Source organism: Cebus imitator, unplaced genomic scaffold (genome assembly GCF_001604975.1).
Source record: "Cebus imitator isolate Cc_AM_T3 unplaced genomic scaffold, Cebus_imitator-1.0 Scaffold121, whole genome shotgun sequence".
Classification (NCBI taxonomy): Eukaryota; Metazoa; Chordata; class Mammalia; order Primates; family Cebidae; genus Cebus; species Cebus imitator.
In genome coordinates, this window is record NW_016107436.1 from 4135330 (window position 1) to 4147109 (window position 11780).

General features: G+C 53.0%; 2 protein-coding genes across 5 annotated transcripts in view; both read left to right on the top strand.

Annotated features, from left to right (window-relative positions):
* The window catches only part of DHRS11 (dehydrogenase/reductase 11), a 9019-nt gene extending 4176 nt beyond the window's left edge, over positions 1-4843 (top strand). Inside the window, exons 3-7 of one of the 3 annotated variants that reach the window (XM_017539850.2) lie at positions 2196-2290; positions 2956-3085; positions 3686-3808; positions 4013-4078; positions 4201-4843. In XM_017539850.2, the coding sequence (XP_017395339.1) occupies positions 2196-2290; positions 2956-3085; positions 3686-3808; positions 4013-4078; positions 4201-4242 (456 nt within the window). In that variant the 3' untranslated portion in view covers positions 4243-4843. The remainder of the gene's footprint in view (positions 1-2195; positions 2291-2955; positions 3086-3685; positions 3809-4012; positions 4079-4200) is intronic. The other 2 variants (XM_017539851.2, XM_017539852.2) reach the window with 2 other exon arrangements.
* Positions 4844-4994: 151 nt separating this feature from the next.
* On the top strand, positions 4995-11780 carry MRM1 (mitochondrial rRNA methyltransferase 1). Of its 2 annotated transcripts, XM_017539849.2 has the most exons (5): positions 4995-6411; positions 6611-6704; positions 10671-10803; positions 10902-11021; positions 11241-11780. In XM_017539849.2, exons 1-5 carry the CDS (start codon positions 5870-5872, stop codon positions 11402-11404), a joined length of 1053 nt encoding a protein of 350 aa, XP_017395338.1. In that variant the 5' UTR covers positions 4995-5869; the 3' UTR covers positions 11405-11780. The 2 variants fall into 2 exon arrangements, with proteins under 2 accessions (XP_017395338.1, XP_037598421.1); XM_037742493.1 differs by lacking the exon at positions 10902-11021.

Here is an 11780-nt window from a genome sequence, read left to right on the forward strand (position 1 = left end):
TAGAGACGGGGTTTCACCATGTTGACCAGGATGGTCTCGATCTCTTGACCTCGTGATCCACCCGCCTCGGCCTCCCACAGTGCTGGGATTACAGGCTTGAGCCACCGCGCCCGGCCCCTGGAGGTAGTTCTTAAAGTCTAGACTGATTTCCTTGTGTTGGAAGAAAGATTGTTAGGGGAGAAAACTGCTGCTTACTGAATGTTTCCCATGTGTAAGCCCTGTGCTGGGTGCTTGGGAATGTGATGTTATGGGAAGAAAAGGAAGAGAGAGACAAGAGATGATATTCTTACCCAGCCTCACTAGTAACTATGTGACTTCAGGTAGGTTAGTTACCTTCTTTGAGCTTCAGTCTTGTCACATTTAATTGGGATGAACACACCTCTATCATCGGTATCTGGGGTCACAAATTCCAGGTGGGTACATAGAGGAGTGAGGGAGGCCAGGTGGGGTCTGCAGTGTGTGGGAAAGCACACAGCCACTGCTCAAATCCAGCATAGTTGCTGTATGGTGGCGTGGGCCCATTGTGGCCTGATCTTATGATTTCTTTGAGAGAATTGGGGAGTCTGATTTTATGTGATACCCCCCCGACTTCCATTCACTAAAATGTCAGCTCCATGAGGGCAGGGATTCATCTGTTTTATTCTCTGGTATAGCTTGGTCCCATAAGCACTCAAAAGATAGTTATTGAATAAATGAAACTTTCCAATACATGTTGGAAGGGTATTTAAAATGTTTTGAAACCATGCACAGGCCACACCCAGCTTTCAGGACATGGGATTCCAACTTCTGGACTGTATGATGGGGTGATAGTAGGATATGAAAGTATCCTGAGAAATTGAAAGCAGTGTGTGAATGGGATGTTCTTTTCTCCCTACGATCCTTTCATATCAGCTGACAGTAGACTCAGCACCTCATAGATGCTTGGCCCTGGAAATGATGCCATGTACATGAAGCCCTCAGCCTTCTTGGAGATCACAGTCATGGTCCTTACCCACAGCACATGGGTCTCAGTCTGGACCTCAACTTGCCCATCTGTAAAATGGGACATACATTAAATTCCTACAGCTTCTTTCAGCTCGAACATTATTTAAGTTTATTAGGATCATCCTATAAGGCATCTTCTCTTTCCCTGCCCCTGATTCCCTAGACCTGGGAAATTTACTCACTTGGTCCCAGGGGACCTATTTCTCTTATTCTGCCTGCCCTCAGGGGGTGCATTCTCTGCCTCACAAGCCCACATGGCCAAGCAGATGAGAAACAGGGCTCGAAACCTCCCTGTCCTGGTACCCATCTCTTCCTACTGCCACGAACACCAAGGCAGGTTCACGCCAACGGTGTTCTGTTCCTCATGGCAGGCTCCGACACCTGATAAAGAGAAACATCAAATCTGCTGGCTCCCTCTCCTAGAGGGGATGCCTGAGGACCTGCTGAAAGCTTTATCTCTGCTTGTCCTTTGGGTGTGGCTAATGGGTGGGGCTGCGCAGGTGCTTTACAGTAGACACACCTTCAGGCCTCTGCCCCCTGAAGGGTGGGGATGTGGAGGTCACTTCTGCCAGTGGGAGTAGGAGTGGCAAGTTACCCGACCCTCTAGAGTCTCTGTGCCTAGTCTTTTAGATGGAACCCAGGTTAAAGGAAGGCATAGAAAGAAGGAGGGTCAGGCCTTCTCTGCTCCACTTGTCATCTCCCGGGAGGGGATGGGGAAGGAGCAGAGAGTAGCTGGGGAAGGTGGGGAGGGGCTAGGCTCTGTGCCAGAGGAGAGAGATTTGTAAGCCATTTTGGTAAGGATTTTGAGCCGTTTAGGAGGGAGCAGGGCCAGACTCTGTTGCAGAGAAGAGTAGGGTATTTGGGGAAGAAATGGAGATGATTTCCTATGGAATTAGAGGGTCTGTGCTACTGTTCTCAGAGGAGATGGCCAAGACAGAGTCTCCTGGGTTAGGAGTGGGTTTGAGGAGTTTCCGTTCTTGTTTGCAGGAACTTAGGGGGTCAGCCAGGTGAGGAGCTACCTCTGCTATCAAATGGGGGTTGTAGCTTTAGGGGAGGGGCATCTCATGTAGAAGACAAGGTGCCCTGTGCCTGTGGCTGGTCTCTGTGAGGACCTGGACATTGTTTTAGAATGCCACACAGCACTCTGTGGCTCCATCACTTGCTCAGTTGGGCCCGAGTGGAGACACCTCATTGCCCTCCCTGGCCTGCAGGTGAACGTGCTGGCTCTCAGCATCTGCACACGGGAAGCCTACCAGTCCATGAAGGAGCGGAAGGTGGACGATGGGCACATCATTAACATCAATAGGTGAGGGCAGGTGGCCAATGGGTACCACTCACCCTCCAGGCTGGGTAATATGCTGCAGCTTACCTGACCTCTTTGGACCTCAGTTTTCTTGGTGGGAAAATACAGATTTAATACCTAAATGGCACAGTTATGGTGACGGAAAGAATAATGTTGTCAAGTATCAGCCCCAGGTTGGCTGGAATGGGCAGCTCAGCCCCTTCCTTCTACAGCTGAAGCCTGGACCCTCTCCTGGGACTGAGTGCCTCTGTTCCTCAGGCCTGGGGATAAACCCGACTTCATGGCACAAAGAAGGACTATGTACAGTGTCTACCACTGGGGAGCCCCAGTCTGAGGTGGGACATAGCCTCTGCCTGCCCTGAGATGTCCCAGTAGAACCATATCAGTGAACATACAGATTAGATGGAGAGAGTTTTGACATTCTGCACCACCAGGAGAGTGCGTTCTGTGGTCAGCATAGGGACGACTTCCAGGAAAAGGAGGGTTTTCCGAAGCTGCTTGAATAACCAAAATTAGATGAGTGAGCTGTGGGATGGCCACTAGAGGTCCCTGTTAGAAGGCTTCCACTGTGGACATCTGGGTGCTGGGGGTGACCCAGTATGGCAGGGGCACTGCTGGTCTCCCTGGATCTTCATTTTCTCCTCTTTTCCCTTCCTCCCCCCACCCAGCATGTCTGGCCACCGAGTGGTCCCCCAGTCTGTGACCCACTTCTATAGTGCCACCAAGTATGCCGTCACTGCGCTGACAGAGGGACTAAGGCAAGAACTTCGGGAGGCCCAGACCCACATCCGAGCCACGGTGAGGCTGTGGCCTAGCCCTGGTGGGGGCGGGGTAGGCGCAGGCCCTCCCCACCCACACACACCGTTCAGAAACCCATGTTCAGAATGTGCTGCTTAGAGCTCCTCAGAGTGGACTGGGCACAGAACTGGGCGCTGCTGCTCTCGGCATGGCCCTGCACAGCCCTTCAGTTTCCTTATTTCACTGAGCCAGGAGCCAAAGACCAGACTTAGACTTTGAGCTGGGAGGGGGGTGACCTGAGCATACACGGTGGGAAAGTAAGGGACTGTGGGAAACCAGGTGCACACTGGCTAGAAACTGGGACTCTGGGCTCTTTCCTTGAAGGCCATGTGATTGTGAGTCACTGAACCTCCCTGAGCCTTGGCCTTCACTTGTAAAAAGGAGATAATAAGTGTCCCTTAAAAGGGACACTTTTTTGTAAAATGTTTACCTGACATACAGGAAAGGCTCTGTAGATGGTAGGTATCATGTGGTCTCTGCCAGCGGCAGCTTTGGAGGGAGGAGGCAGCTGCCGGATTCTGGGAAGCCATCACTGTGAAGCTGGGGCCCTGTGGCCTCCATCCTCTCCCCTTAACCTCCCCAAGGCCTGGCAAAGCTCAGCCCCTGAGCAGGCCCTCTCTGTTGGCCCAGTGCATCTCTCCAGGTTTTGTGGAAACACAGTTCGCCTTCAGACTCCACGACAAGGAACCTGAGAAGGCAGCTGCCACCTATGAGCAAATAAAGGTGGGGCCTCCCTCTGGGCCTGGTGAAGCCACTGACTCCCTAAATGAAGGCACAGGGAACCCGGCCTTCAGACTCCACCCCTTCAGCCTTTTTGGCTCCTCCTGGAGGGTTGGGTGGGTGTGTGGATGCTGCAGAGGAGGTCAGTGGTGGGAGGGAACTGAGTCTATTTTGTCCTTTCTCAACCCATTCCCCCGGTGCTCTCAGTGTCTCCAACCCGAGGATGTGACCGAGGCTGTTATCTACGTCCTCAGCAGCCCCCCACACGTCCAGGTGAGTCTGGCCCTGACTATCCACTCACTGGAGGAACCCAACCAGCTCCAGAGGAAGGAAGCAGGGAGCCCTGCAGGGCCAGGGAGAGTGTCCCAGGGCCTCATACCTTGTGCCTTCCACAGATCGGAGACATCCAGATGAGGCCCACGGAGCAGGTGACCTAGTGACTGTGGGAGCGCTTCCTTCCCTCCCCACCCCTCATGGCTTGCCTCCTGCCTCTGGATTTTAGGTGTTGATTTCTGGATCACTGAATACCACTTGCTGTCCACACCCCGGCCAGGGGTTAGAAAATTTGTCTGAGATTTTTATATCCGCTTGTCAAATTGCTTCCATTGTAAATGTGAAAAAAAGGGCTGAGGAAAGGAGGTGGTGTCCCTAATTGTTTTACTTGTTAACTTGTTCTTGGTCCCCCTGGGCTCCTTGGCCTTTTTCTGCTCTCAGTCTCTTCCCTTTGACCTGGGAAACGGGTTGTGGCCAAAATCCCCCCCATCTTCTTGCACCTCAACCTCTGCGGCTCAGGGCTGGGGTGGCAGAGGGAGGCCCTCACCATATATCTGCGTGGTTATCCAGGGTTCCAGACTTCCTCCTCTGCCTGCCCCACTGCCCCCTCTCCCCCTTCTCTTCCTCCTTCTCAGCTCTCCAGCCCAATTTTGGCTTCTTGTCCCCTTGTGGGGTCATCCCTCCACTCTGACTATGGCAGCAGAACACCAGGGCCTGGCCCAGTGAATTTCATGATGATCATTAAAACAGAAAAATCGCAACCAATCTGCCTTGGCTTCAGGAGTGTCTTTCCATTCTTTCCCATTCTCTGTGATCAGGGGTGCTTGTTTTTCAGAATTTCTTCCAGGTAGGTGGGAAGCTGGGTGGATTAGGGGGCCTCACTCATGGGAGTATGGATTACCTTAAGTAGCAGGAATGCATCTGTTTGGGCCTTGAAAATGTGTAGGAGTTTGACAAAGACAAAGAGAAAACAGTCTGTAAGACCGAGAGGCCTGGAAGAGCATGCAGTGCTGTGCGAACAGCACAGAACTTAAGCGCAGGAGCAAGATGGGGCTGAAGAGGCAGCTCCTTCCGGCCTTCCTGGATCACTGGGGGTGTGAGTGCTGCGCAAAAGAGTCTGGCCATTACCTGTGGGACGGGGGCATCAGTGGGCTTGTCAGCAGGGACACGACAGGCTCAGAGTCACTTGAGAATCAGCGGCCCGGGATAGGAAGTGACTGTTGGGGTCCTCCTACGGGCTAGTGAGAAGTTCTGGGAAAAATCACCAGCGCCGGGATGTGGGGAGGGAGGCAAAAGACTGAACTGGTTGACCAGGAAGGCCAAGCCATCTACTTAAAGTGACCTTCGCTGGTGCGTGGGTGAAGGCAGTCCCCAGCCTCCCGGGACCTCGAAAGGCACAGGACGCAGCCAGTAGTAGGGCCAGCTCAGCCTGCAGCACCGCTTCCTGCGCGCGCCGCGATGCGGTGGAACTCGTGCCTCCTCTAGCCCTGTAGGAGGTGCTATGGGATCAGCCTGGCGACCGCGCATGCGCAAAAAAACCCCCTCCACGAAGGGCACGGGGCCTCCCGAACCCGGAAGCGAATGAACTCACGTGGGAGCCTGGGAGGGGTGTTTGTAGCTTGGTAGTCTAGTTGCAGGTAATCTGGGCTGTTTGTTCCTGTCCGAGAGAGCTCGGCAGAGGCAGCTGTCGAGTACCCTTCACCCTTGTGTTGGGAGCCTGCGAGCGAACTCTGGCGGGGGTTACCCCTCCCGGGGACGCAGCAGGGGGCGAGTCCCCGGCTGGAGTGTGCCATGGGACTGCTCTCAACCGTCCGGGGCGCGACCTGGGGTCGCCTCGTCACCCGTCATTTCGCCCATGCAGCGCGGCGTGGGGAGCGACCTGGTGGGGACGAGCTAAGCCGCTTGTTGTTGGATGACCTGGTGCCGACCTCGCGGCAGGAGCTTCTGTTTGGCCTGTCCCCTTGTCTCCTGGCTCTGCGGGCCGCCCGCCGCTACGTGGCCCGGCTCCTGCTCCAGGCGGGTAAAGCTGGGCTGCAGGGGGAGCGGGCTGAGTTGCTCCGTATGGCTGAGGCGCGGGACATTCCGGTTCTGCGGCCCAGACGGCAGAAACTGGACGCAATGTGTCGCTACCAGGTCCACCAGGGTGTCTGCATGGAGGTGAGCCCGCTGCGGCCCCGGCCTTGGACTGAGGCCGGGGAGGCGAGCCCAGGCGACGACCCCCAGCAGTTGTGGCTCGTCCTCGATGGGATCCAGGATCCCCGGAATTTTGGGGCTGTGCTGCGTTCCGCTCACTTCCTCGGAGTGGATAAGATCATCACCAGCCGGAGAAACAGGCACGGACGTCCCTCTTTTCCATGTGCCCCAACTTGGAGACGCAGCCGAGTTCCTAAGCACCTTGACCCTTGGGTGATCCCTTAGCCAGACTTAAATGTCCCAGAACTCTCACCCTCCTAGCCCTTGGGAGCCCGGGGAGGGTAGGGAACCGGGCTTGAGATGGTCCATCCTAATGCGGGGAACGGGGAAACCTTGCAGCTGCCCGCTCACTCCAGTAGTCAGCAAGGCCAGCGCGGGGGCTATGGAGGTGATGGACGTATTCTCCACTGATGATCTCACTGGATTTTTACAGGTAATGAGGGGCAAAAGGGGAAAGAGCAGATATGAGTCCAGCGCAACCTCTTCAAAGGGACGCAGCTAGCAGTTGGTGGGGGAGAGAAAGGGGCATGTTGACATCGCTTCCTTCGGCCTTCTAAATCCCTCTGGGGACGGAGGGGTTCTGGAGTTTTTAAAACGACAGATGGAGTACTATCTGAATTCTCCTAGCGCTGTTCCGTTTCCTGCACCCCTTCCCCAGGTATACATCACTTTGCCTCTTCTGTAAGGTAGCCTCAGTGTCTCCTTGCCTACTAGGTCGGGCTTCAGTAAATGCATTTTGTTCAGCTGTGGGGAGCTGGTGGACAGGAGGCCTGAGTTCATCCAATAGGGACACAGCTTGAAAGGATCTTTGAACAAGGAGACCTTTATGCCGTTAATATCTAGCAAGCGACAAACCTTGGAAACTCATCTCCCAGGCGTCTTCAGCTGTGCTTCCCTCGCTGGACACAAGGGGGCAGTATTGCTCCGCATATGGAATCCCCTCTGACCAAAGCGCTTCCCAGTCCCACCCCATCTGCGGGTGAAAAATTTCCCTCTTAAGAAGCGGGAGAGCTCTGGGACGCGTCTAGAACAGTGCTATCCAATAAAAATATAGTGAGAGCCACGTATGTAGTTTTAGCTTTTCTAGTAGCTACATTGAAAAGTAAAAAGAGACAGATGACATTTTAAATAAATTGTATCTAGTATATCCAAAATAATATTAATTTAACATGTAATCGTTTTAATTATTGTTAATATTAATTTTTTGAGAGGGAGTTTTCACTCTCATTACCCAGCCTGTAGTGCAATGGCTCAATCTCAGTTCACTGCAATCTCTGCCTCCTGGGTTCAAGGGATTCTCCTGCTTCAGCCTCCCAAGTAACTGGAATTACAGGCACATGCCACCACTCTCGGCTAATTTTTTTCTTGTATTTACTAGAGATGGGGTTTCACCATGTTGGTCGGGCTGGTCTTGAACTCTTGACTTTAAGTGATCTGCTTGCCTTGGCCTCCCAAAGTGTTGGGATTACAGGCGTGAGCCACCGTGCCAGCCTTTTAAAAATATTAATGAAATATTTTACATTCCTTTAAAAATTCTTTTACATACAATGCATCTCAGTTTGAATTAGCCACCTTTCAATTGCTTAATAGCTGCATGTAGCTAGTGGCTACTATATTGAGCAGCATATCTCTAGAAGCATTTTTTGGCTTCCCCTTTATGTAGGGAGCCCCTTTCTCCAAGCCTGATAGGAGATGAGGTTCCTTTTCTTCACTCTCAGCTCCTGACCAGGTAGTTTCTGAAAACACAGAAACACTGCAGAACACCTGCGTAAGTTCCAGTCATCACATCTCCCTACTGTCATCAGCATCTGGCTTGGAGAGTGTCGTCCGCCTGTTGCTATGGAAGAGCCGGAGGTGCCCCACGCAGGGACCTGTGCTGGGGCCCCGTCCCTTTCTGCCTACTCAGAGACACTACTCTAGCAATTTTCCTCCCCTCTCCTGCATTATCCACTTTTCTCTTACGCTCTCCTCAGCATGCAAACAAACATCCCCCTCTCACTCTCTTGATCTCATAGCAATCAGCCCCTCCTGTCACACTGAATCCAAGGCCTTGTCAAGGTCACCAGTGGCCTCCATGTTGCTGGATTCCAGGGTCCGTGCTCAATTCTCATCTGACTTGACTCATCTGCAGCATCTGGCACAGCTGGCCACTCCTTCCTCCTTGAAACACTCTTCGCCTCCTTTCCTTCGCTTCACCTTGTCCTCTCTGAGAGACATTTTTAGTGGTTCCTCCTCAACCCCCTGATGTCCGAGTATTAGCATGTCCTGGAGTTTAGTCCTAGGATGTTGTTTTGTTGTTAAGAGATGGGGTCTTGGCTGGGCACAGTGGCTCACGCCTGTAATCTTAACACTTTGGGAGGCAGAAGCCGGTGGATCACCTGAGGTCAGGAGTTCGAGACCAGCCTGGCTGATATGGTGAAACCCCGTCTCTACTAAACCCAGGAGGCAGAGGTTGCAGTGAGCCAAGATCCACCACTGCACTGCAGCCTGACAGAGCAAGACTCTGTCTCAAAAACCAAAAAAAGTTAGGTTTGAAATGCCCACCTAACAGCAAAACAACAACAACAGCTGTGGAGCAGACCAGTAGAGGAGTGAATCTGGAACTCAGAAGCACGGTCCAGCCTAGAATATACAGTTGGTGGGGGTGGGGGGTGGGGAGGGGTCGGGACTTGAATTCAGATAGTATTTAAAGCCATGAGATTAGATGAGACCAGCAAGAGATGAACAGATACGGAAAAGAGATCCAGGGCCAGGTGAGGTGACTCACGCCTATAATCCCAGCACTCTGGGAGAATAAGCAGGAGGACTTCTTGAAGCCAGGAGTTTGAGACCAGCCTGTGCAACCTCGTCTTTACAAAAAAGAAAAGCAAAAGAAAAAAATTGGGTGCAATGTTGTGCACCTATATCCTCAACTACTCAGGAGGCTGAAGTGGGAGGACGGCTTGAGCCAAGGAACTCGGACACTGTATTGAGCTGTGATTGTGCCACCATACTCCAGGCTGGGCAACACAGCAAGACCCCATCTCTCTTTTTTTTTTTATTTTTTGAGATGGAGTTTTGCTCTTCTTGTTCAGGCTGGAGTGCAATGGCGCAATCTCAGCTCACTGCAACCTCCGCCTCCCGGAATGCAGCAACATGGAGGCCACTGGTGACCTTGACAAGGCCTTGGCTTCAGTGTGACAGGAGGGGCTGACTGCTATGAGATCAAGAGAGTGAGAGGGGAACTCAAGCAATTCTCCTGCCTCAGGATCCCAAGTAGCTGGGATGACAGGCACCTACCACCACACCCAGCTAATTTTATATTTTTAGTAGAGATGGAGTTTCTCCATGTTGGTCAGGCTGGTCTCGAACTCCTGACCTCAGGTGATCCACCCACCTCGGCCTCCCAAAGTGCTGGGGTTACAGGTGTGAGCCACCAAGTCTGGCTGAAGATTTTTTTTTTTTTTTTTTTTTTTTGAGATGGGGGTCTCACTCGTCACTCAAGCTGCAGTGCAGCGGCACAATCTCAGCTCACTGCAACCTCCGCCTCCCGGTCTCAAGAGATTCTTGTGTCTGAGCCTTTTGTGTAGCTGGCAGTATAGGTGCCCACCACCAGGCCCAGCTAATTTTTGTATTTTTAGTAGAGATGGGGTTTTACCATGTTGGCCAGGCTAGTCTTGAACTCCTCACCTTGGTGATCTGCCTGCCTCGGCTTCCCAAAGTGCTGGGATTACTGGCTTGAGCCACAGTGCACGGGCTCTGATGAAGATTTGATGAATTAGAATATGATGGCCAGGCGCGGTGGCTGACCACGGCAGGAGGATTGCTTGAACCCAGGAGTTCCAGACCAGCCCGGGGAACATGACGAAACCCCATCTCAGAAAAAAAAAAAAATGAAAAAACTAGCTGGGCATGTTGGCAAGTGCCTGTAGTCCTAGCTACTCGGGAGGCTGAGATGGGAGGATCACCTGAGCCCAGGAAGTTGAGGCTGTGGTGAGCTGTGATTGTGCCACTGCACTCCAGCCTGAGTGACAGAGTAAGACCCTTTCTCAAAATTAAAATAAAAAAAGAATTAGAAGATGATATCAGGGCCGGGTGTGGTGGCTCACACCTGTGATCCCAGCACTTTGGGAGGCCGAGGTGCGTGAGTCACCTGAGGTCAGGAGTTTGAGACCAGCCTGACCAACATGGCAAAGCCCCATCTCTATTAAAAATACAAAAATTAGCCAGGCATGGTGGCACATGCCTGTAATCCTAGCTACTTTGGAGGCTGAGGCAGGAGAATCGCTTGAACCCAAGAGGCAGAGATTGCAGTGAGCCAAGATTGTGCCATTGCACTCCAGCCAGGGCAACAGAGTGAGACTCTGTCTCAATGTCTCGAAACAAAAGATAGAACACCATATTTTCTTCCCCCTTTCAGACCAAAGCCCAGCAGGGCTGGCTTGTGGCCGGCACGGTGGGCTGCCCAGAGCCTAAAGTTCTCCAGTCCTCCGAGATCCCCATCAGGAGCTCCTTGGAGTTCCTCTGGGATCGGCCTACTCTCCTTGTGCTGGGTAAGTGGATGTCCCTGCTTTTCTTTGCCCAGATTACATTTCCCGAGCAACTGGGTGTCCAGCTGGGCAGCCCTAAACCTTGGCCCCATGCCCTGCAGGGAATGAGGGCTCAGGTCTGTCCCAGGAGGTGCAGGCCTCCTGCCAGCTGCTCCTCACCATCTTGCCCCGGCGCCAGCTGCCTTCTGGATTTGAGTCCTTGAACGTCTCTGTGGTTGCAGGTGCGTCTTGTCCCCCTTCCCTTTCCTCTCCCCCTAATCACACAGGTGGGATTGGATTCCCTCCAATCGCATTTGCCAGCTCTCTCTGTGCCTTAGTTGCTTTATGTGCAAATTGGGGAAAATACATCCTGTTGATGAAATGAGGGGCTGCCTGGCACATGCCTAGTCTCCAGACATCCTCCTCCTTCGTCTCTCTTCCTGTTCCTTGTGTCTGTGCAGGAATTCTTCTTCACTCCATTTGCAGCCAGAGGAAGGGTTTCCCCGCAGAGGGGGAGAGAAGGCAACTTCTCCAAGACCCGCAAGAACCCTCGGCCAGGTCCGAAGGACTCAGCGTGGCTCAGCACCCAGGGCTGTCTTCAGGATCAGAGAAAGAAGCAAAATGAGGGCTGAGGCGGACTGTCCGCGACGTGCACGTGCTGGGGTCAGGGACTGCCGCGCCTGCATCGCCTGCTCCAGTGTGTGGGAGTCTCTGCCTGAGTGTGCACCAGGCCCATGTCTATTGACCACAGTCTGCGGGGGGAAGGGGACTGCTGTGGAGGCCAGAGGAAGCTGTTTCCTGTTGTGATGTTGGACCTGTAGTAGGATATGGTAGTTTGTTGATTTCCATGATGGGCTAGCATGGAGGGAATCTGTCCTCCCAGGCCCTGCCTGGAAGTCGGGGGGAGGTCTAGACACCTGCAGGGAGGCAGGCAGCCCAGCCCAGGGACCCTGTTCCTCTGGAACCGGTCGTTGCCCGTGGCGAATGTGTGTGTGAGAATG

Coding starts and splice junctions, on each gene's coding strand:
- MRM1 (XM_017539849.2), top strand. CDS start 5,870: ATGGGACTGCTCTCAACCGTCCGGGGCGCGACCTGGGGTCGCCTCGTC. Junction 6,412..6,610: donor ATCACCAGCCGGAGAAACAG/GCACGGACGTCC, acceptor GAAACCTTGCAG/CTGCCCGCTCACTCCAGTAG. Junction 10,804..10,901: donor GCCTACTCTCCTTGTGCTGG/GTAAGTGGATGT, acceptor CATGCCCTGCAG/GGAATGAGGGCTCAGGTCTG.